The sequence below is a fragment of the Pyrus communis genome, chromosome 4 (assembly GCF_041283825.1).
Source record: "Pyrus communis isolate YQ-2024b chromosome 4, ASM4128382v1, whole genome shotgun sequence".
Classification (NCBI taxonomy): Eukaryota; Viridiplantae; Streptophyta; class Magnoliopsida; order Rosales; family Rosaceae; genus Pyrus; species Pyrus communis.
The window spans coordinates 23,350,405-23,373,560 of NC_142568.1; the positions used below are offsets into that span (position 1 = coordinate 23,350,405).

Sequence of the window (23,156 nt, forward strand, 5' to 3'; positions counted from 1 at the left end):
ATTCTGTAATATATTTTAACAATCTAAACCACTTATCTTTTAGAACATCATTCATGAATCATCCTTGCAAAAAACTAGATAAATCCAAAACAATTAAGACATTCATTTGTAATGAAGAAAATGGACGAATATGATTCTACAAAGAAACCTTTAATCCAAAGGTCATCTAGCTTCAAATTTGAGTGATTTTTGGCAGACATGATCTTTGAAAGTGGACGTAAAACGTGTGTTAAAAATTATATAAAGAAGGTGATGCCACAAATCCGTTATCATATTTAATTTATTCATATATTTAAATTTTTTGCTACAATGATTGTTGCTAATTAGAGACAAAGTCAAAGATGGAAATGTATAATTTTGTCAGCATTACTAGAAGGGGTTGTGCTGTGACAAATTGTAGATTTACCACAATATAGTATTTGGCACGTGGTCAAATACTAAGAAAAAATCACCTCTAAAGTCCACATTTTATCCAAAGTGACAAAATTGCTTTGCTATTTCCAGTTGTTTTATGACCATGCGTTATTCTATTTTAAATTTTGATATACGAGAAAGAGGTTTGAATCCGAATGTTAAGGGGAGCAAATACGCTTCCTTGATCAATTGGTTGAATCCTGATCTGTAATTTCTTCTATACCTTTTAGTGTGTTAAAAAGGAGTTGCGGGGATTGAAGAGGAAAATGAATATTATTTTCAAATTTTATCCAGGTTGAAGGTAGAGTTGCGGGGATTGGAAAACGATAACTTTTCTTCATGAGTATTTTTTTTTTTTTGGTAATGGTATGTGGCACTTAGTGTACTAAAAATGAATAGTTAGAATTTAAAATAAAAGATCTAACACTCGGGGATTGGAAAACGACAACTTTTCTTCATGAGTATTTTTTTTTTTTTTTTGGTAATGGTATGTGGCACTTAGTGTACTAAAAATGAATAGTTAGAATTTAAAATAAAAGATCTAACACTCATAGAAATAAAATAGAAACGTTCGTAGCAAGAGTGCTACGTAGTATTGAAGCCACACCGATAAGTAACGCGTATTTTACTAAAAATTGACAAAAAGTTAAATAAAACAAATTTCCTCTTAAGATAATCTGGTTCTTTGGTCTCTCATTTTTTTTTTATAGAAATTATGTTTGTATTATATATGAGAGTAGCTTATTAGAAATCATTGTTTGCATCACATGTCAGAGACTCAGAGAAGCTTCTTAGCAGAGATTTCGTTTTATTGTAACAAAATTAAGATAAGTATATGACGATAGTGGGCTTTATAAGACTTCTTATATTATTTCGTGTTTTATCATTGCTTCAGTATAGTCTTACATAATAAATACATATTTTATACGGAACTCTCGTACTTTGTTTGAAAAAACCACTCCCTGTACGTATATTATATATATTAATATACAAAAATATATAATATATATTTGATATGATGCTGCAAAATTGGAATTAGACTAAAATATTAAGCAGCCATTTTAGAACTTGTTGACCATAAAATATCTTCTGCTGCATATATCTTTAAATCAACTTCTTTCTGTCCTACCTCACTTTTCCACATTTGTTTCTGTCCCATAGGTTCCTTCTTCGTTGCTTCCTCCCTTCAAGAAGCTCCACATACTTACCCTCCATCTCTATCTATATACATAAATATATATATATATATATGCATGTGTGTGTATATATATATGTCAAAGCATATAACCAAGTAAACATAGATCACAGTCTTCTCTCTGTCTCTCTCCCCTCTTTCTCTCTGCAGAAAAAATGGAATCACTCAAAAATCATCACCAACAATCTCAGCCTGAGCAGAGCAAAAAACCCACCAAATCAAAAGCACCTATGATCAAGTACATCTCCAGCCCTATGATGGTCCAAGCCAGAAGTGCTTCTGAGTTCAGAGCAATTGTTCAACAATTCACAGGCCAAAATTCCAACACTGCCCTTGATGAAGATTGCACTACTGCTCATGAACAAGAACAAGCTAGATGGGTTACTTCTTCTAAATTCCAAGCTTCGAAACCCGGTACGATGATCAGGTTTTCGAACCACCCTCCGCCGGCGGCTGTTCTCGATCAGACGGATGAAAACAACTTATGGGAAGCAGTTGCTGAAAGCTTGAGCAGTTACCAACCTCCATGTGTTTATGTGTGATGAATTAGAACAGAGGACTGTTTTTGTTTTCTTTGGGACAGTTTAATGTGATTGTGATTTTCTAGTGCTCCTAGCAATTTTTGCACGTAGTGTTGTAAGCTTATGTTGTATTTCGGGTTTAATTCACAAGCACCTACATTTGCAGCGATCGCCACGTTGAAGAAAGTAAAAAGCTTCACATCGGAAAATTGACACACTAAATTATGATCTCCTATCTGTAACAAAACTTGTGTGTTGTGATAAACCCCGACAACTGATGTGTCGCACGTGTGACAATGTGCAAGCTAATTACAACATCAGACTATCAGTATTGATTAGTAGTGGAACGCTGATCCATCATCTTGAAATCCTGACACGACTCAAAGGCGGTTTTGTGTTAATATGGCCACCATATACATGGCTAGGAGGATCTCAGACTGATTGATTCAAAATAACCAACGAATCGAGCACGAAAATTTCGACATTAAAATGAAAGCGCATCAAGAAGATAGCCTACAAAAATTTACATGATATGCTACCATAACTGCATTGTCTCACTAAAAAAAAAAAAAACCATAGTTCAAGTTTTGAGGATAAACGCTCAAAGATAAAACACTAGTCCCTTAAGCAGCAAGTCTTTTTTCCCCCCTCTAATTTCATTTCCTCACCTAATTCCCTAAGTTCAGATGCTAACAGACCAAAATGTCCATCTTTTGCACCTCTTAATTCCCATCATCGGTTGATTTCAGGTAAAGAGTCTCACCCCCATCTCCGGGGTGGCTTCCAGAGCTCCCACCTCTCCCATCCATATCTTGCTTACTCCCGCCAGCCATCCTCCTATGCATGTCTTCTCCAGGAGAGCTGCGTCCATAATCACCAAACCCTCCAGCCCCAAGTTGCCCGCTGCCTCCAGCATTATTTCCCTCATTCCCGAGCATGTGAAGTCCCGCGCTTCCTCCAGCACTCATGGCAAATTGGCTGTGCAGGGCTTGTTGCTGTAGAGCTGAAAACGGCTGCTGGGAGTACATCATGGAAGAGCGCGCAGCCATGAGCGATTGTTGTGTCATCTGTTGAGCCGCTTGTTGCTGCATGTAATGCGCTCCTGGTTGCATCATACCGGTGGAAGAGTACTACAAAGCATTTCATAAAAACAATCAGGAAACATACAATTTTGGGACACTGAATTACGCGGTGATATGCCCTTCAAGTTTTTAAGTTCTTTGCAAATGAGGTTTTGTACCTGAGGATGCATGGTAGGAGGCTGGGGTTGAGAATCAGCAATGGCAGCCAGGTACATCAGATTCCGCTGTAGCTTTGCTTGGTTCCTGCAAGCAATTGCAAAAGAATTACTGACCTGTCTAGTGCTTTAAACATAACAATTCTGTGTTTTGACACAAGCTTAAGAGCTTGTCATAAGACTGAACCATCGTACAAAAGCCAGGCATGTGACAAGCTTATATCGGACTTTTACTATGCTAACAGGAAGAAGATGCTACGCCATCAGATGCAACCATGCTGTATCACAAAGGCATATATTGTTACCTATGTTCGTGCAAGTCAACTAAAAGAACTTTTCTGCACTCAAAAGTGGTTAAAAACGGCATCCATCACTTGCAGTAATTTAGCGGCATTCTTCAAAAAGAGACTTAATTTACGCTGCGATGAGAACTTACAACATGCTTCCTACAAAGTACATACTCAAATAGAAATTTGCCAAACTAAATGAATTCGTTAAAATCGACTGTATCCACTAAACTAAATTATGTGTGCTCATATTTCCAATATTCTACACAAGACGGTGTCAATTTACAACATTCAGCCACAAAATAGCACTCAGTGATAACAAAAGATATGCAAAGCAGCAGTTAAGTAAGAAATAAATGCTCACTCTGCACATTCATTCAGTTTCCCAGAATTTTGGCTCTCAACAATCTTCAAGATCAACGACTTGTTCTCGTCCAAGTACTGCAGTAAAATTTAATGAAAGTAATTAACAAAAGGATAACAAGAAGATAATACAGACCACAAGTGCAGTAAAACCAAAATGTTCTAAAATTTCTAGAGTAAGAAATGCACAATAATGCTAACGAACGGAGCCAAAATACGGTTATTACTAGTAGGTGGAACAGAACCAACAGTGCTACTCAAATTTATGAGAAAGACACAGTAAGGAACTGGGGCAAGTGACACAGTCCAAAAGACACTCGAAGAAAAAACAGACCTCATTGCTGTACAAAAGAAAGATTATTGGTCATTAGTTCCTATTACTACGCAAACTCTTGTAGAATCGACAAAAGAGCCGCACACTCACGTGATTCAGAACTGAAAACCGACACTGGAAACAGGCTCAATCGCAAGATGAAGATGTGACTTGTGTTAGAAACATTCAAGGGAACAAAATCCTGTGGAATTCGCTGTTTTGGCCCCAACTCAAAGAGAAGAACATGCCAAAAGAGTACCTTAAGCAGATTTCCTTAGTTTTAAACCAATCCATAGTTTCCATTTCGCTGAAACTACAAATAATTGATCTTTGAGTATGCTTACATTCCCTTTCTTTCTTAATTTCAATGCCCTTCCCAGACTAATTTTCTATTTGCAACGATTTTTTCGGTGCAACTCAGAAATCTAACTAGATCAGCTCGCTGTATTCTAAAAGGAGAACGATTTAAAGGAACTACCAAAATCTTCAACTTATGCCCTATAAAGTTGGTGGCACAGTAATTAGATTTTTGTTTAAAAATAAAACAAAAATCGAGATCTAATGGTTAAAAAGTCCGGAGTATCCTATAATTCGGAGCACCATAGGATTTCTGCCAAAACAGATTCACATAATATAAATGCAATCAGTAAGAATAAAGCTAAAAGGTTCATACTACTAGGGATGCTATCATAGATTTTTCGAGATACCGACTCGCAAATGAAAGAACAAAATATTAGTTCACTAGTCACAACTAATCAAAATAGAACCAAATCACCATTCTTTCACTCAGATTGCAGCCAGAAGGCCCCTAAATACACTCATGATATCGATTAAGCATACAAAAATGCTCGATGATGTGAGCTATTACTATTTCCACCAGATAGAACATGGAAGAAACAATATAAAGAGAAGAGATCCGGAGACCAAGGCTACCGGATCAAGTGATCCGGACCTTTCAAATTTTATCCAACGGTAAAAAATTACTACAGTTTTAAGAGATCAAAACAGGTAGGCCGTTAAATGAAATTTGAAAGGCCCATATTATTTGATCCAGTGGCCTTGCTGAAAGAGATTCGGTATAAATAACATAAGAGCAAAACAAGATAACCAACATAAAAGAAGCAAGATTGGGAGGGGAAATCGAACTCGGGACCTCGGGAATGCTCTTAAGCAACTAAAGCTGCAAGCGCCTTGTATTCTCAACACCCATTTAAATATCACTAACGTAACCGAACAGAAATATGGTAACAGAAAACTATAGCTTGAGGAGATTATGAATTGTTATGTGTGGGAAAATCAAACAACAAAAGCCCATGAACGTTCTGAAGCAAATATTAATCTGCATGAAAAAATGGGATAAAAGAAAGTGCTTGGATAAACCATATTAAAAAGCAGAAGAAACAAGCATTCATACAAGTTCATACAAACCAAAAAACAAAGAAAAATCAAGCAAGAAATCATTAGCCTATCAAAAATCCATTAGAGCTCAGAGGAAAAGGGTAAGTTTAATTCTTGTAAAATAAATAAAAGTGGATACAGAAAGTGGCAGGAGAAACCAAAAACCAAATGGAAATGCAGAAGCAAAGCAGCTGAAGAAAAAAAGAACCCAGCAAAAAGAAGAAGAAGAAGGAGGAGGACCTGCTGAATGTGATCAGTAGTGACGTTGTTAGGATAATAGGCTGCCATCATGGGCTGCATCTGCATCAGGTGCTGCTGCATCTCTCTTATATATGTCTACTACCTCTCTGCACTGCTCCTCTACCACAAACAGAAAGACACTTCTCTCTCTCTCTTTCTCTCTCTCTCTCTCTCTCTCTCTATAACTTTCTCACTCCTAAAGTATGAACAGGGCTTTTTTTACAGAGTTGAGAGGCCACACTCACTGCGAAGGGTGCAAGCAAATAGAGAGACAGAGTTTTTGATCGAGGGATACCTTTGCCGTTTCTTTTCTTCTATTTTTTATTTTTTTCTCTCTGTTCTTTCACCCTCTCTCCCCTTACATACAATGACACTACCACCGCACAGAGATATAGGCACAGAGAGAGAGAGAGCTAGTGGATTATAAATGATGGAAAAGCGTGCCCTTTTGGGGTTTTGCTTGGTTTTGGTTTTCTGGGTCAGTTTCCTTCTCTCTCCCCTCTCTCTCTCTTGTACATGTCGAGGAGAGAAATTTACAACCACCGCTAAGCATATAGCTCAAGTCCATTAGTTTACAGTGTTTTAATTTTTTTCACACGTTACTGGCTGGATGAACTGTTTTAGTGACATGCTCAGTGTAGATGAGCTGAACTTAACCATGCATGATTGAATTTAAAAATGACTATAATGGCAACTCGTTGGAAGTATGCAAGTTAAATTTAATTTTGTGTGATTGAGTTAGAAAATTATCACAAATACGTATGATTGCAATGCACAAATTCTGTTCAGTTGGACATTTTGTCAAGCATGTGGTGTGCATGTTGTCCTCTATTGATCGACCCAACTGAGGCCTGGTTTGATACTGAGGTGATTCTGAAAAAAGCTGGTATAAAAAAAAGCTGGGAGCTGTTTTTGTGTTTGGTAAACATTCAGCTTCAGCTTTTTTTCACAGTTTTGGGTGAAAAAAAAGCAAAAAACAAGAAGCTGCAAAACCCAACTTTGAAAAACTGGTTTTTTTTCACATCTGTTTTACACAAAAGTTTACCAAACACTATAATACTGCTTTTTTTTTTTTTTTCAAAAGCACTTTTACAAAAAAGTTTACCAAACACTCTGCTGCTTTATTTCACAGCTGCTTATTGTTACAGCACAGCAGAAGCAGCTTTTTTTCAAAGCACAGCTATACCAAACCAGCCATGAGTCCTCTCAAGACCTCATGCCAAGTGCTATTAGATGTGAACAACATTTCATCGATATTAGGTGAGCACAAAAGGGTCTCGTATTAGGCATTCGAAGGATCCTTAAAGGACCTACTCTAGCTGTTTCTCTAACCTCCGAAGGGTCTTGGAGCCACTCGAGTCCCTATATGAATCTGCCCCTGTATATCGATATAAAATATCATCACAATAATATCTAAGTTGAATAAGTTAGCCTTTTGAAAAAATGTTGATGCTATCATCACATTTACATATCGCTGATTATAACGTCTCAGTTATATCTTCGTTTCAGCTAGATTGTACTTTCACATTTAACATGTAATTAACTTACGCTATAGTTACAATAACATGCTCGTTACAAAGTAACTAGGGTAACGTGACCTACCATAAAAGACAAAATGGATCAAACATGAAGATATGTTAAATGTTAATAGGATTTTCAATAGGTGACAGGTCACAACAATGTCTGTTGAGTTATTTGGAATCACAGCTCGAATCCAAACTCTTGCGGTCTCTCATATTAATGTTGATGACGTATTGGCGTTGTCAAGAGATTCCATGAAGGCTCCTTCCCCTTGCATGAATGCCCGCGCTCTCCTCTCCAGATGACAGGCACGTGATCTCACTTGCTTGCCTCCCTACTTTTGTCTGCAACCGCAAGTTCTGCAAGCGGCAGCAAACCATTGTTCTTTGGATATTTAGCTGCACATTAATTTGGAGTGTGGTGCGTCGCCAAAACTGGTAAAACAACATGTTTACTGGACTGGCAGTGATTAAGGAGATTGGCGTTTAGCTTTGGATGGACAGTTCTGTAGTAAACTCATCTGTAATCAAGTACAAGTACTGAGATTTAGCTTATTTGGTAGGATTTTATGGCATTTAAGAAGATATTATATCCTGTAACCAGTGATATATGTCGGTCTTCTGATCTTTCTTTATGTATATGATTTTGTGTCCAACTCTCATGTTATTATAATTGATATTCGGTTCGTTTGAAAAATGTTTTTAAATAATTTAAAAAAGTTTTTAGATAAAATATTTTTAAATTTCAAAAACACTTGATGTGTTTCGTGTAAAAAGTACTGAGTTGATTAAAAATACTTCACAAACGAACATACACATAGACATATGTATCATAGAATAGGTTTTCTCCTGAAAACGAAGTTACTGCATCGACTGACCATGGAATTTGTGCATGTGTTTTAATCATTTCCATTTAGCTAGGTAAGAAAATTTACTGTAAAATGTCACAGCTAGCTGACCTGACAGCACTACCATCAAATGCACAATAATTGAAGTGTAGATATTTGCTGAACTACTCGACCAGCAACTTGAATACCTCAAAGGAAGATATTTATTTGCTTTTATCTCATATCTCAGTTAGGCCAACTCCAATCCATGAACTAAAAACTATAATGTCCCTTTTATTCTCCTCCAATTCATTCCATTCCAAGTTTTAATTTGGGCTTAAAACCTAAAATCTAAAAAATAGATAGAAATCGGCCTAGATTTAGCCTATAAAATAGTGTCGGCCCCACCAGCACAAGTGAAACTCGACGCTTGAGCACCAGAAGCCCTAGGAGACGCGTGCACGCGGGCGACATGCCAAGGCTGAGACCGGCGTGGCCCCACCCACGTGGGCATGTTGGCCACTTGTGCTAGAGACCCAACGGCTATTTTTAATCCAACGGTTGAGATAAATAAGCCGTTGGTTGATCCAACGGCCTACATTCAATTTATTTATTTATTTATTGAATCCGACAACTGAGATTGAATATAATCAAATCTAATGGTAAAAAATAGATCTAACGGCCCAAATTCAAATCCAACAGCTAAAATAATTAAAAAAAAATTATTTAAATATTTATCAGAATTTAAATATTTTTAGGTTAAAATGTTCATAAAATTAATTTAGAATAGTCTACATAATTTTTTTTTAAAGTTAATTTAAAAAAAAAAAAAAACTTAAATTCATTCTTTAATAATTTGAAGTTAAAATTTTAGGCCAAAATAATTAAAGTAGAAAAGCTATTTCTAAATTAAAACCTAAATTTTTTAAACTAAAAAATTTAATTTTTAAATCAAGGATCGAAGATGATCTTAGTAACTAGTCGAATATCTAGAAGAAATGTATTGGCATCTGCATCATTAAATCCTGGAAATTATAATCTCGCTAGGATAGGGACCCCAAAGAGTTCACATGCCCCCTGTACTCTGGTGTCCTCCCCTCCTTTCCAACTGTCCTATCTCTCCCTCATTAGGCCCCTCAATGATTACCAATGCTAAACCTACTTTCAAGAGTTGTCCCTCTAGCTATACACCTCCAAAGGGAGAGCATCTAACCATCTTAAAACTTTATAGAAAGATGATTCTTTATTCTCTTAATTTCTGTATCCTTTCATGCTCTCCTATTTGAATAACTACGGTTAAACCACTTAGAAATAATAAGACAAAAAGTAATGTGTGAGAGGAAATAATGAAAGAAAATAAAAATAAGAGAGTAAAGAATCCTCCTCCAACTTTATAAGGGTCAGCTGGGCAAGTTCTTTTGAGGTTGTTGAGAAGAGTTAAACATGATAGTACGAAGGGAGAGCATTGTGCCATCTAACTGTCTTGAAAGGGACATACTAGGCAGCTTCACTTTATGGGCCTGGGACGAGATGCTAAAGTTGCATTATTTCAAGCTAATCGTGTAGTCATGTGAACAAATTAAAAGACATTTTATCCGGTTCAAGGGGGTACTTTCTTGATCGCCTTATTCAAAGATCTAAAAAAGAAATGACTCACATCCTTCACGTTTCATTCATTTGTGCAGAGGCATATTTTTTCCTTTAATGATTTTAGATTTTTTTTTGTTCGGAAAGCGTAGAATCGTGAAAAAGAGGAGTTCATTCTCATCAATTTACTCCGTGATTGATTTACGAAACTTTATACTTATGATTGGAATCGTTCATTTATGAAGCATTTTGTAAATATCATTTTTGCAAAAAAAAAAAAAAAAAAAAAAAAAAAAAAAATCAATAAAATATGAGACTATTTAGTTAACGAATTGTTAAAAAAAATGTATAGATTCGGTAAAAAGTATTAAAAATCATCTATATATTTGGTACAATTGATTGACTAAACAACATTTATTTTAATTGATTTTTAATATAGATAATCTTTACAAAATATATATATGAACAGTTCTAATTATAAACACAAAATTTTATAAATCAGCTATTCAGTGAATTGGGGAGGAGCTCCTCCTCATCCCTGAGAAGCCAAGTATGGATCAAGTTAAAAAAAAAAAAACACCATCATAAAGGGTTAGTTGTGCACCTTCATTTTGTGGTTGTGGGATAGAAAGTCACTGAACCATCAACCATATGATGCTTTCCTTAGAACAGTAACAAGTTGCCTTACTTTCTCCAGCACGTGGAGAAAAACTTACCTAATAGACTAAATTAGATGTCAAAGTACGAATATTTCAAAACAGTCACACATTGTTGAATCGTGAAATCCGAACACTTGTCATATTACATGTCTCTACACTTTACTTATTTTTTTAGGAGAAACTTGATGTAGGTCCAATTTTTTGAGCCAATAGTAGGAATAGTCTAATTTATTAAAATAAGTCCAATTCCTTAAATCTTATTATTTTATTATCAATAATTATCTCTTAAATGATAAGATTTATTATAAAAATCAAATTTCTTCCTAATTATCTCGTTGATTATTTATTTATTTTGTTCTTTCTTGTTCTTTATCCCGTTTTAAACCCCATTTATAGATTTTAGTTTTTATTTTTATAATCAACCTATATCATAGGTTAATTATATTTATCTACCTATATGACATTCTTTTTTATAATCAAGTAAGATTCATGTGTCTTGCTTTTAGATATATTATGTTTTTTCTACCTTTTAGTTAAGTTTCATATCTTACTTATAGGTATGATATACGTACATTCATATATTTGTTACTTGAGTTAGGGTAGAATGATTTGCAGATAGATTTATGTCAATATATTATTATTTTGTTATAAGATATTAATTATATTTTTTGGGGTTGAAAATTCATAATATTAGAAGATTTTAATTGATTTTTAATATTTTTAGAAAATAGAAAATGAGCATTAAAAAAGAAAATAAATATAATTAGGTAATTAGACTCACTCCTAAAAATCATATATGTTTTTGGACCTGGATCTAAAAGTTCTTTTTTTTTATTGTTAAGAATTAAAGTTATAATTTTCGTTATGATAAAAAGCTAGGTCATATGAATTGCTTTACTTAAAGAGGGACCCCAGAGTCCCCTGTGGTGTTGGAAACTTGGAAAGAACAGGAACATGTTATTGGGTGAATAAATAGTGAAGTCAAATCATGAAGGAGATGGATAGATAGGTAAGGTTGGTGGTGCTCCCAACTTAGCTAACATAATTTTCGTTATGATAAAAAGCTAGGTCATATGAATTACAGTGCTTTGCTTAAAGAGGGATCCCAGAGTCCCCTATGGTGTTGGAAACTTGGAAAGAATAGGAACATGTTATTGGGTGAATAAATAGTGAAGTCAAATCATGAATGAGATGGATGGATAGGTAAGGTTGGTGGTGCTCCCAACTTCGCTAACATGATGGGTGGTTGGGGTGTCTCAATTGATTTGTGTACTCATAGTCCAATCCTGTCCTTTCCTTTAGTCCTTACCTTCTTTTTTATTATTTTCACTTCCATGCTTTTGCCACCTTTGTATATAGGCTCCGGGGCTTGTCCCTGACCCTTCCTCCCACTCTTCGACCCGTGATTTTAAGTCAGGGTTGACCATTACAACAATGCATCAATGACGAGTGCTGGTTTTGATTTGTTCATGCTTTCGGAATCACAGAAATATGAATGGTTTGAATAAGCTCATGTCAAAGTGACTGATCTACCATTTCTACCTCATGATATTTGGTTTGTTTATTGCTATTGTACAAAAACTATGATAACCATTAGGGGATTAGGCATTTTGACTCTTGCGAGGCTATATCTCATAACCAGAGATATATCCTTTGTATTTATTTAGTCCTCAATATTATCATGTAATTGTCCCAAGAGATATAGACACAGTAATAAATCAAAATAAAAATGTTAATTTGGAAATATTCAAATTAATTGCACATTATCTTGTATTATAATTTTCTAACACGATAATACGGTGATTAATTTGAAATAGTGGAACTCTCATATTCTCATTGTAAAACTGGAACTCTGATATTCTCATTGTATAGAAGTAAGTTACTGACAAAAACCCTAGCCTATAAACGATTGGTGGTTTGCTGCATTTGAACAGAGATATCAACCAAATTACAAACCCTAATTTTACTCCATAATTTGATCTCGTTTTTGTTGTTTTTTACTGACGACTGAGGAGGAGTCAGAAGGGAAAAGTTGTGGAGGAGGATTAGCCTTTGCCTTTGGACTTGTACAGAGGTCGAATTTTACTGGGCTGGCATACTGCTACAGAAGACTCCCACAAACTTCAAACCATATATACATACTTTGACTCTGTACTTTATTTTCTCAGGATTCCACTCGGCCTTTCTGGTGATAAATATTATTTTGTCTCCTGTCCGGATCCCACAAAGTTTGTTTCCTCGATAACAGCCACATGACCGTATCTCATCTTATTATATTAGGGTTTCGCCAGATTAGGGTTTGCTAATATATATTTTATTAGCCCAGTAATCGCCAATGACGTGATGGAATTACACCAGAATTTATATATTTATACAACTTACAACTTACGAAGCACAAGATGATTATCCTAATCAAGAATATCTGGTCTGGTTCCATTTGCAAATACAAATTAAATAAAACTTAAAGTAATTAATTAATAAAACACAGTATTTAAGAATAAGATTCGTGCACAGTTGTGTAAGGTTAAGAGTACGTAAACAGACCAAGTCCAAAAACCTCCGTTTTATGAGTATCTGCAATACTGTTTCTTTAAAGATATAAAAGAGTATATTTAGAGAAAAAATAAAAAGAAAGAAGAAAATTGAAAGAGTATCAAATTCAAGGGAGAGTAGTACTGCTCTTTGTCACTGCATATATTGATTCCTTTATATCAAACCCTAGCTAAAAGCTGTAATTGATATTTTCGGACCAGGATCCTCTCCTAATCTAAGGATGAGGATCCTCATGACTAAGGGATGTGGGCCGTTGGATGAAAATCTAATGGCTACAAACAGGGGATCCTTTTAAAGTTATAATATCCAACGGCCCATATCCCTTAATCATGAGAATCATCATCCTTAGATTAGGAGAGGATCCTGATCCGATATTTTCCTCAACTTAATTTACTATGAAGAGAATCATCAAATTATTTTTTGAATAAAGTTGAGGTTCTACCATAAAACCAATTGACAATATAAAAAGTAGCCCAACCTTTTATAAGCTCATACAAGGTCCATTCTCCCATCAACGTGAGACTCATTCTCAACACGCCCCCTCACGTGTAGCAAATTTGCAAGCCTAACACGTGAACAACACAACGGGATGACGTGAAATATGTGTAGCCGTTGGGCTTCACATGTGAGACAACCTGCTCTGATACTATAAAAAAAGGTTGAGGTTCCACCATAAAACCAATTGGCAATATAGGGACTATCCCAACCTTTTATAAGTCCATGCAAGATCCCTTCTCCCATCAATGTGAGACTCATTCTCAACATTCTTTTAGTTTTTCTGTTTTGTTTACTGTAAATATTGATACCTTTATATCAAACCCTAGCTAAAAGACAGACTTGCATAGAAGCATTCAAGCATCAAAATTGACTTCCCATGCAATGTTCAAGGCAATCTGTACTGGGATGAATTTTTTTTTGTTGGAGTATTATGAATTTAGGATGAATATGGATGCTTACGTAAACACTAGGAAGTGCCATATTTATGGGGTGCGACACACAATAACACTTCATACCAACACACACATTTGACATGTTAGAACTCAACTACTTAATTTAAGTCGTTAGATATATTTGTCAACATTAATCTGTAGGTGCTCAAACACATGTGGCTGGTTTTGCAAAATGAAGAATGATGGTTGTCATGACATGACTCAAATACAAGTCCGAGTTTGTAATAAGAGTAATGCTAGACCAATTTTTATACCAAACTTGCAAATCACATGATGTATCACTAAAATGAAATAAACGTTAATCTATACTTATGTAGTAATCCAATCATCAACAATCACATACATGATTTACAAAATATGTTTAAAAAGATAGTCTTCTTAGCATTACTCTTATAATAAAAGTTGAATTTGAGTTTTGAGTTTATGTTGCAATGGAAAACCCCTAATTTTATATTTTTACGTAATTTAAGATTTGAGTCTTTTAGTATCAGAGAACGCTTAACTCATAGAGATCACATAAATTTCTAGTATTAGCATTGGAAACGGCAAGTATAACAACTCATATAATCACATGATCTTAGTCATTGATATTGATCCCCTATTATTTTATTTTTGTTCATACATTATCCATATATGCACATTCACTCGTTCTAAATCATGCATGCAATCGTTTTAAACAATTTCGATGATACTCTCGTTGCTTTGTTCTCCTCCCCATAGCCTTGAGTGGCTGAGGATCCTTAAAGGTTCAGTTGTTTACTGAAGTAATAATTTAACCAAGCCACCAGCCATTTGTTTAGAATTGAAGTGGTGGGAGGTGGGATTGTGGGAGTCGAAGCACATAGAAGAGGGTGCCAAATTTTATGACTAGGTTTTGCGGTCAAAACGACAGCTAAGCTGCTGCAGAGACTGTTCAATATGACATGCACAGTTCCACATGTCTGTAATTTTTCGGCTTGAAATGTCACACCACATTCCCATTTTCGCACAGCAATCCCATGGCCATTGGGCCCTAGCCCATGGAGAGATTTTTTTTAACGGGATTGTATTATGCAATGTTAATATTTTACTTGTTATAATATAGATACATGACATAATCGTATTAATGGTAAATGTAATTGTATTAGAAAACAGGCGAATAACAGTTAATATGCCATGAAACTATAGTATTAATAAAATGACGTAATAGTCAGACTACGTAGAGCGTCGGCTGAGTCCATTTGATGCGCCTATGACAGGTTGACTTTTGTCAAAAGGTTCGAGATTTGTAGCTGGGTCCAGATGTGGTTCTTTAACTTGCGACTAACTGTTTTTTAATGCGGCGTCGCTCTTTCATTTGACTTGGCTTTTGTTGATGTCGAAGACTCTAGGGCAGTATCCAACGTCCTATGGTTATCCCTTTGACACTCCTTGGTCCTCACCAGCCGTATAACGACAGTCATGGGATCATATAATCAAAGTATAATGTTAATAGTTAAATGCACCATGATATGATATAGGGGTGTGTTATCCACACATCCCTTTTTACTTCTTACACACTTCTTGTTAATTTATGTCTGTTGATCTTCCTCAATTCATCCAATCCGACGGCCGAAAATTAAAAAGGTGTGAGAGAAGTAAAAATGAATATGTGGATATCACATCCCTATGATATAATACTACATCAGAGGGTCACTTATTTCGATATGATAGTCAAACTGAAATTATTATATGCTTGTAGGTCCTACAGGTGGGGGCAGGACCCTTGCCGAGCAAAACTTGTAATTATATGGTACTTTGTTTTTTTTCCCTGTGCTGCACTAACCATGTGACTGGCCACAGAAGCATGTCCCATATGTTTGACACACTGTTTTTGGTAGGACACACACAACACAAACTTGCTTTTCTTGCACATAAAAATGAAAATAATGTTTTCAGAGGGGAGGACTTATTGTACAACTGCAAAATAAAGCTTTCAAGTTTCATTCCTCATGGCTTCGAATAAAAAGAGATAAAAAAGAGAGCCAGTTTTTTCAAATTTTTTATGCTTTTTTCGTGAATGAGAGGAGTCTCCTACTACCTGCACCAATGAGTCGATATGAAAAATGGCAGGGGGAATCTGTAACTGCAGGCAACAGGTCCTTAATTTGGCATCGGATATGAGAAAGTGAGATTGTTGTCTATGGGAAGGAGGCACAGACTGTGAAGCATCTCATTCTCAGAGGACTAACAAGATGGAACATATATGAAATGAGGCAGCCAAAAATGTTTATTAGGGAGAAAAGAAGTTTCTTTTGAAATAATTTCTTTATTTTTTTATTTTTTGATTAAGTTAAGCTAATTAGTCGGGTAAGAAACTTATAATGAAGAAACTAACAAAGATATTCTATATTGAGAAATATTCAAATCAATTACCTACATCATTGAAGACGTCCTTTTTTGGCCCAATCAAACATCAGTCCACCATATAAAAGAAAAGAAAAAAGCCCTAAATTCCTCAATCGAACAATGTCGCTCAAAAATTTCTATAGAGAGGTACCAACTATTGTCACTACAATACTGTCAATGATTTTCTCCACCGCTTATACGAACAAAAATACCTCTTTGGAAGTTTTGGTGAGCTCTTGGGAATTTGTGTCAGAATTGTCGACAAGCCATACATGTGATCTTCGATGGTATCTTTGCTTTGGGTATTGTTGCTCGCTTGCGGTGGAGCAAGTCATTGATATGTAGGAGTTTGAGACCCTTTTGTTTCACATTGGTCAACAGTATTTTTTTACTAGCCTTTATATAGGCTTATTCCTTCTTCTTAGTAATTAGAACTTTGACCATTTGGAAATGAATTGAAAGCTTGGGCCTTATGGTTGTGTGGATTAGGCTTGAATATAATATAGCCTAAATACAATTAATATTAATTAATCAAGACAAGGGGCCTTGGAATTTAAAATTAATCAGATTCATTAATTTTAATTTTCGGATTAAGTTTTTTAATTAATTTATTAATTAAAAAACGTTTTGATTAAAAGACACATCTATTAGAAAGAGTTGTACGTTTTGATTAAAAGACACAGCTATTAGAAAGAGTTGTACGTTTTGATTAAAAGACACAACTATTAGAAAGAGTTGTGTACTTTCAAATACACTGAACATGTATTTGAAAGGGTGTGAAACATCCTATATATTTACAATCACAGTATCCAAGTTAGTATCATTTTAATTTTTTGTAATTATTGTGTTATTGCATTCTGTATTGCAAGTATTTTTTAATAATAAAGTATAAGTATTTTGGTTCTGTATTTCTGTTATTTTATTATTTCTAAATTCTTCTCCAACATGATAGCGTTTGGTAGGTACCCTTCTTTTGAAATTTCTAAGTGACATTGTTCGAATGATAGTTTTTTTTTCTTTCTTTTCCACGTGTGATGAGATAAGCGGGAAGGTAGGAAAAATAAAAAGGCAAATTATTATGATAAAGAGAATCAACATTTCAAAGTATAACATTTGTAAATAACTAAATACCAAAAAAATGTGCAAATGGCCCTTTATCACAGTGGTGGAAAGGAGTTGAATCCTTGCATGACGGCCTGGGTTCAAATTCCGTCAGTGATTAATCTAAAATCTAATATAACAAAATCTATGTGCGAAGAACACTACCCAAAAATAAGAAGAAATTCAATCGATTAACATGACAAAAACTGTGGTTTGAATCGCTGATCTTTTTTGGACCGTTAGCAGCAGCAACAAGATAGGCCCATTTCCAACCATTAGAGCTTCCACTTACAGCTAGACCAAATCGAAAGAAACAAGCCCAGAAAAATACCCCCCATCCCACCTCCGCATTCAGGAAGTAGTTAGAATCCAGTGGAGTTCTTGATGTCCTCACCAAAGGTTTGTTAAAGTTTGAGACTTTTCCTGGTTTATTTTGTGGGTTGTGTTCTTTTTATTGACTAATTTGAAGCACATTTTCTTTTTCTGTTTTATTTTTCATATATTTTTGTGATTTTTTATGTGGGGAAGAGTCCTGGTTGCATTGTATGAGCACAATGAGAAGCCTTCCTCTGCGCTTGAGTGAGTTCATTTCTTTGACCCTGTGATCTAAAATTTGTTTGAGCCTAGATTCAAGTTTTAGATTTTTTGCTAGCTCAACCCAATTAGGCTAAATTCATATGGATTTATTGAATATTGCTCAAGAATTCAGATGTTCTTATTAGCTACATATTCTTCCACTTCAAAAGTTAGATGTTAGCTTTTTCGTTTTAAATCTCATTGTCATTGCACACATTTTTGCTCGTATTGTCAACCCTTACTATATTGTTTCTGACCAGTTTATAATACAACTGGAGTAAGTGTGAACCGTGTTGAGAGTTGTGAGAGCTTTGAACATATGATCGTTTGTATGCAACTAAGCGGTCAGTATTCATGGGGTTTAGTCGAAGGGGTGTGCTATCCTTACACCCTATTTTACTTCTCACATACACAGGTTAATGGTTGTTTAAACAATAAGCTTAATGAATGTATGAAAGTGTCCCACAATTATTATTTTAGGTATTAGATTGGAATAAAAAAACTTAATGTATAAAATATTGAAAACGAAGAAACTTCATAGTAGTATACTGAAAATTAGATTTGCATGATAAATATATGTGATTTGTATAGGCTTGGCGTCTAATAAACTATTATTTTATTGGTGTGGCATGATCGTAAATTTGCATACTCTTCATTTTGCACTTTATTCATGAATTTAAGCTCAGCTTGTGACGCTTCCACAACAATTTGACTTTGAGACGGGATTGGGCTTGTGGGTGACATTTTTGGGCCCAACAATAAACGTAGCCGTAAACAGAGTTTTGAATATGGGCTATGTAATGGGCTTTTGCACTCCCTTGGAAATTCGCCCAGGCTAAACCCTAGTTACCAACGCTGGTTTTAGGGATCAGGGAATCGAGATTGAGAGAGGCGAAAATGGCGAGGAGGAATTTCGCCCCCGGGGGGGGGGAGGACCAGCTCTGCGCACGTCTCATTTCTAATTCTATCCAAACCCTAAATTCCTCTAGACCATTAAAAACTTCACCAGCACAACCATCACAGACAGCAATTAATTGGAAATTAGCCGCCGCCCTTGCTGCTGCCACCTCCTCCGTCTACTACCCGTATTCGCTCCTTCACTACCACCCAAACCCAAATCTTCATTTTGTGCGACACAAGCACTCGGTTCCACTTCCAGATTAAAAGCAAATCTCCTAAAAACATGGATTGTTTGTCCATTCCTCTTCCCTAGTTTAAGGGTTGTGTTGTCGATTCCTTTTCCCTAGCTTAAGGGTTGTGTTTAACTTTCCTCCTTTTCCCTTGTTTAGGGTTGTTGTTTGTGCATTGGCCTTCTTGTGTAGTCTCTTACTCGAGTGGGGATCCAATCTTGAATTACATGTGTGTGTTTTACCCACACATAACAAAATTTAGGGTTTGCTTTTTTAAGGTATGGAATTTAGTTACCGGTCTAAATTAAGTTTAATGGTTAGTTCCTCTATTTTTGAACATTAAAAGTATCATTAAAAAGTGGATCGAGAAATAGTATCATTCAGTGTTCCAAATATTTTTATGCCATGACACACAAATAGAATGACGTGCGTACGTATACATTAGACAATCTTGTACGCCTTACCGAGGGAAACAAGTAATTAAATTAGTATTCGATATTAGAATGATACAAGCATGTACAATTGACAATCTTCTATGCCTTACTGAGGGAAACAAGTAATTAAACTGCTACTTTTTATCTGAATCACTATAAACATTTCCTACAAGAATAATGGGGTATGCTATTGCCGCAACATGGAATGTGTAACATGTGGTCAAGATATAATTCACACAACAACGCATCAATACCTGCTTCTGTCAATCCCTAAACCAAAATTAATAAAAATATTACTCATAAAAACTCAAATAAAAAATAAGAGAACAAAATCCAAATTCCATACCCTTGCTTTATGCTCCCCAAGTTCCTTGCAACATCTATGAAGTCAAGCAAGGAGTCTTCCTTGCTGTGATCAAATCCTGAATCGAATAATGTCTCAGACCTTTCTTCTACTCTGGAAATACAAATGTCTCATGAATAGTCTTTTCATAACTAATCCATGAAGCTTCCAGTTTTGCTCTAGCCGCCTTCACTAATGTATTCGGCCTGTCACAAAGTGGGCTCTACACTGATGTCTTGCAAGAGCATCATCCATCAATGATGGATGTTTGTCCGGCTAGAACTGGATTGTGTTGCTCAATTAAAGAGAAAACACACATTATTTTCAGTTACACTAATCAATATGAAATTAATGTCTTATAAATTAAGATATTTGGGATACTCACAATTTTCCAAAGACGACACATGTTCCCATGTCGTGCAACTCCGAAGCAATTTTGTCCTTAAAAATATCAATCAATTGTTGATCAAATGCTTGATATCCCATTTAACGTCACCACTAGTAGGTTCTTGCACAAGATATCTCTAACATGATATAACTACTACAACATAACATGATACAACAACAACAAAGAAGGCCTTATCCCACTAAGTATGTTAAGTCTCGAAATTTACATTACTAACAGTAGCAAGTTTGGAAATAGAAGATGGGGATATCTCGTATTAGTAGGGTTATACTTAACCCATGATTTTAACTAATTGTCTACTCTGGTTGTCAATAAGAATACGCAAATACGTGTAACTCTTGATAAAGGACGAAAATGGTCACGTGTTCTTATTGACAACCAGAGTAGACGATTGGTTAAAATCATGGGTTAAGTGTAACCCCTGCTTTAATGCGAGATATCCTCATCTTCTATTTTCGAACTTGCTACTATTAGTTAGGTAAATTTTGAGACTCAACATACTTAGGGGGTAAGGCTTTCTTTATTGTTGTTGTATCTTATGTTGTTGTTGTATTATGTTAGGGATATCTTGTGTGGTATGAGGGATATCGAGCTCCAGACAAAGAGTGATCATTTAAATATTAATCTTGTGACAATATTTTTAGTGTTTTTTTGCAGGCGATACAAAGTTATGCTTTTCGCATATGCTAGAATCTACAAGTCGTGAAGCTAAACGAGATCCTAAGCATTTGATCAATTACTGAATAATATTTTTAAGAACAAAATTTCTTCATAGCTACACGACATGAAAACATGTGTCGTCTCTGGAAAGTTGTAAGTATCCCAAATATTTTAAATTATGAGACATTAATTTCACATTGATTAGTATAGCTGAAAAATAATGTGTGTTTTCTCTTTAATTAGACAACACAATCTAGTTCTTGCTGGAAAAACATTCATCATTGATGGATGATGATCTTGCAAGACATTAGGGTAAAGCCCACTTTGTGAGGGGCCGAATACATGAGTGAAGGCGGCTAGAGCAAAACTGGAGAAGGCATGGATTGGTTATGAAAAAACTATTCATGGGCCATTTGTATTTCCAAAGTGGAAGAAAGGCCTGAGACCTTATTCGTTTCAAGGATTTGATCGCAGCAAGGAAGACTCCTTGCTTGACTTCATAGAAGTTGCAAGGAACTTGGGGAGCATAAAGCAAGGGTTTGGATTTTTTTTCTCTTATTTTTTATTTGAGTTTTTATGAGTGATATTTTTATTAATTTTGTTTTAGGGATTGACAGAAGCAGGTATTGATGCGTTGTTGTGTGGATTATATCCTGACCACATGATACACATGTTTGATGTTGCGGCAATAGCATACCTCCAGTATTCTTATAGGAAATGTTTCTAGTGATTCAGATAAAAAGTAGTAGTTTAATTACTTGTTTCCTCAGTAAGGTATACAAGATTGTCAAGTGTACACATATCATTCTAATATTGAACACTTGTTTCCCTTAGTAAGGTGTGTACAAGATTGTCTAATGTGCACGTATGTACGCACGCCATTCTATTCGTGTGCCACCATTGACATAAAAATATCGGTTACCAATATCGAATACTAGTTTAATTACATCCCTAATATCATATTTGAAACTACTATATTCAATTTTCTGTCAACTTAAGTCATGTTACTTGGATGTGACACACATTACAAAGGTAGATTAGTAATTTTCCGTAAAGAAATAGTGTATGAATTTAACTTTGGAAGATGAATTAGATGTAAGATTCGCAACATATATAAAATGTTTAGGGCTTTATAGGCGAGAAAATGACGGTATTAAATTCTAAAGTGTGTCAAGTGGCTTAAGTTTACGAAAAATTAGATAAAATAGCTTTGAATATAATATTAGGAATGAAATTAGCAATTTTTAATAAATTTAGGAACTTATTTATCGCAAAAATTATTAAGAGACCTAATTTTCACTGAGAAGATATTTTAGGGATTAAATTAGCACTTCACCCTTAGAAATAATGGGTTAAAGTAGGAAAACAAATGTTTGAAATATAAAATCTTTTTTTCTTTTTTCTCATCATATTTGTTTTAGCAGTTTTCAAGAATCTAGTTTTTTTTTTTTGTGAGGTTTGGGGATGGGTGTTGTTTCAACTTTAAAGAAGCTAGTTTATACATATCTCAATGTTGGTTTGAGAATGTTGTGAATCTAAAAAAAAGCAGCTCATTAAAAAATATGAACACCGAATGTGTTATGTAAAACAAATTTTTTATTTTATTTTTAAAACTTGTCAATGACAGTAGAAAAGTATATTCTCACATATTTTACAAAATTACAATTTTTACCCCTGAATTATTCTCTTTTTGCGATTATTATATCACATTTAATATCATATCATTTAACATATTGACAATAATTTTATATAAAATTTATCAAACACTTAACAACTTTTACAAAAAAAAGTTTTATATTCACAACTTTCACGATAGGTTTTTATTTTTATTTTTTGCCTTAAAACACATTTACAAAAAAAAAAAATACCAAACACTTAACAAATTTATTTTGCACAGCAAAAGTAGATTTTTTAAATGTTTTTTTAAAACAAAAACTAATAAAAAATATTTGAAAACTTTGAATTTAATGATAAAGATAAAATAAAGGATAAAGTGAATAATACAGGTTTAACTTTTTAGTGTAAAAATATGATTTTTCGTTAAAATTAACAGTACCGTGGACATTTCGTTAAAA

The 23,156-nt window shown here is 34.8% G+C and overlaps 1 protein-coding gene and 1 pseudogene across 1 annotated transcript; one reads left to right on the forward strand and one right to left on the reverse strand.

The window, feature by feature from the left end:
• Window positions 1-2,593: 2,593 nt before the first annotated feature.
• On the reverse strand, window positions 2,594-6,489 carry LOC137723583 (GRF1-interacting factor 1). Its single transcript, XM_068462782.2, has 4 exons — window positions 5,969-6,489; window positions 4,019-4,095; window positions 3,371-3,455; window positions 2,594-3,260 (listed from the first exon to the last, which is right to left on the reverse strand). Exons 1-4 carry the CDS (start codon window positions 6,047-6,049, stop codon window positions 2,853-2,855), a joined length of 651 nt encoding a protein of 216 aa, XP_068318883.1. The 5' UTR covers window positions 6,050-6,489; the 3' UTR covers window positions 2,594-2,852.
• Window positions 6,490-18,817: 12,328 nt separating this feature from the next.
• LOC148697663 (uncharacterized) lies at window positions 18,818-19,631 on the forward strand (annotated as a pseudogene).
• The last annotated feature ends 3,525 nt before the right edge of the window (window positions 19,632-23,156 follow it).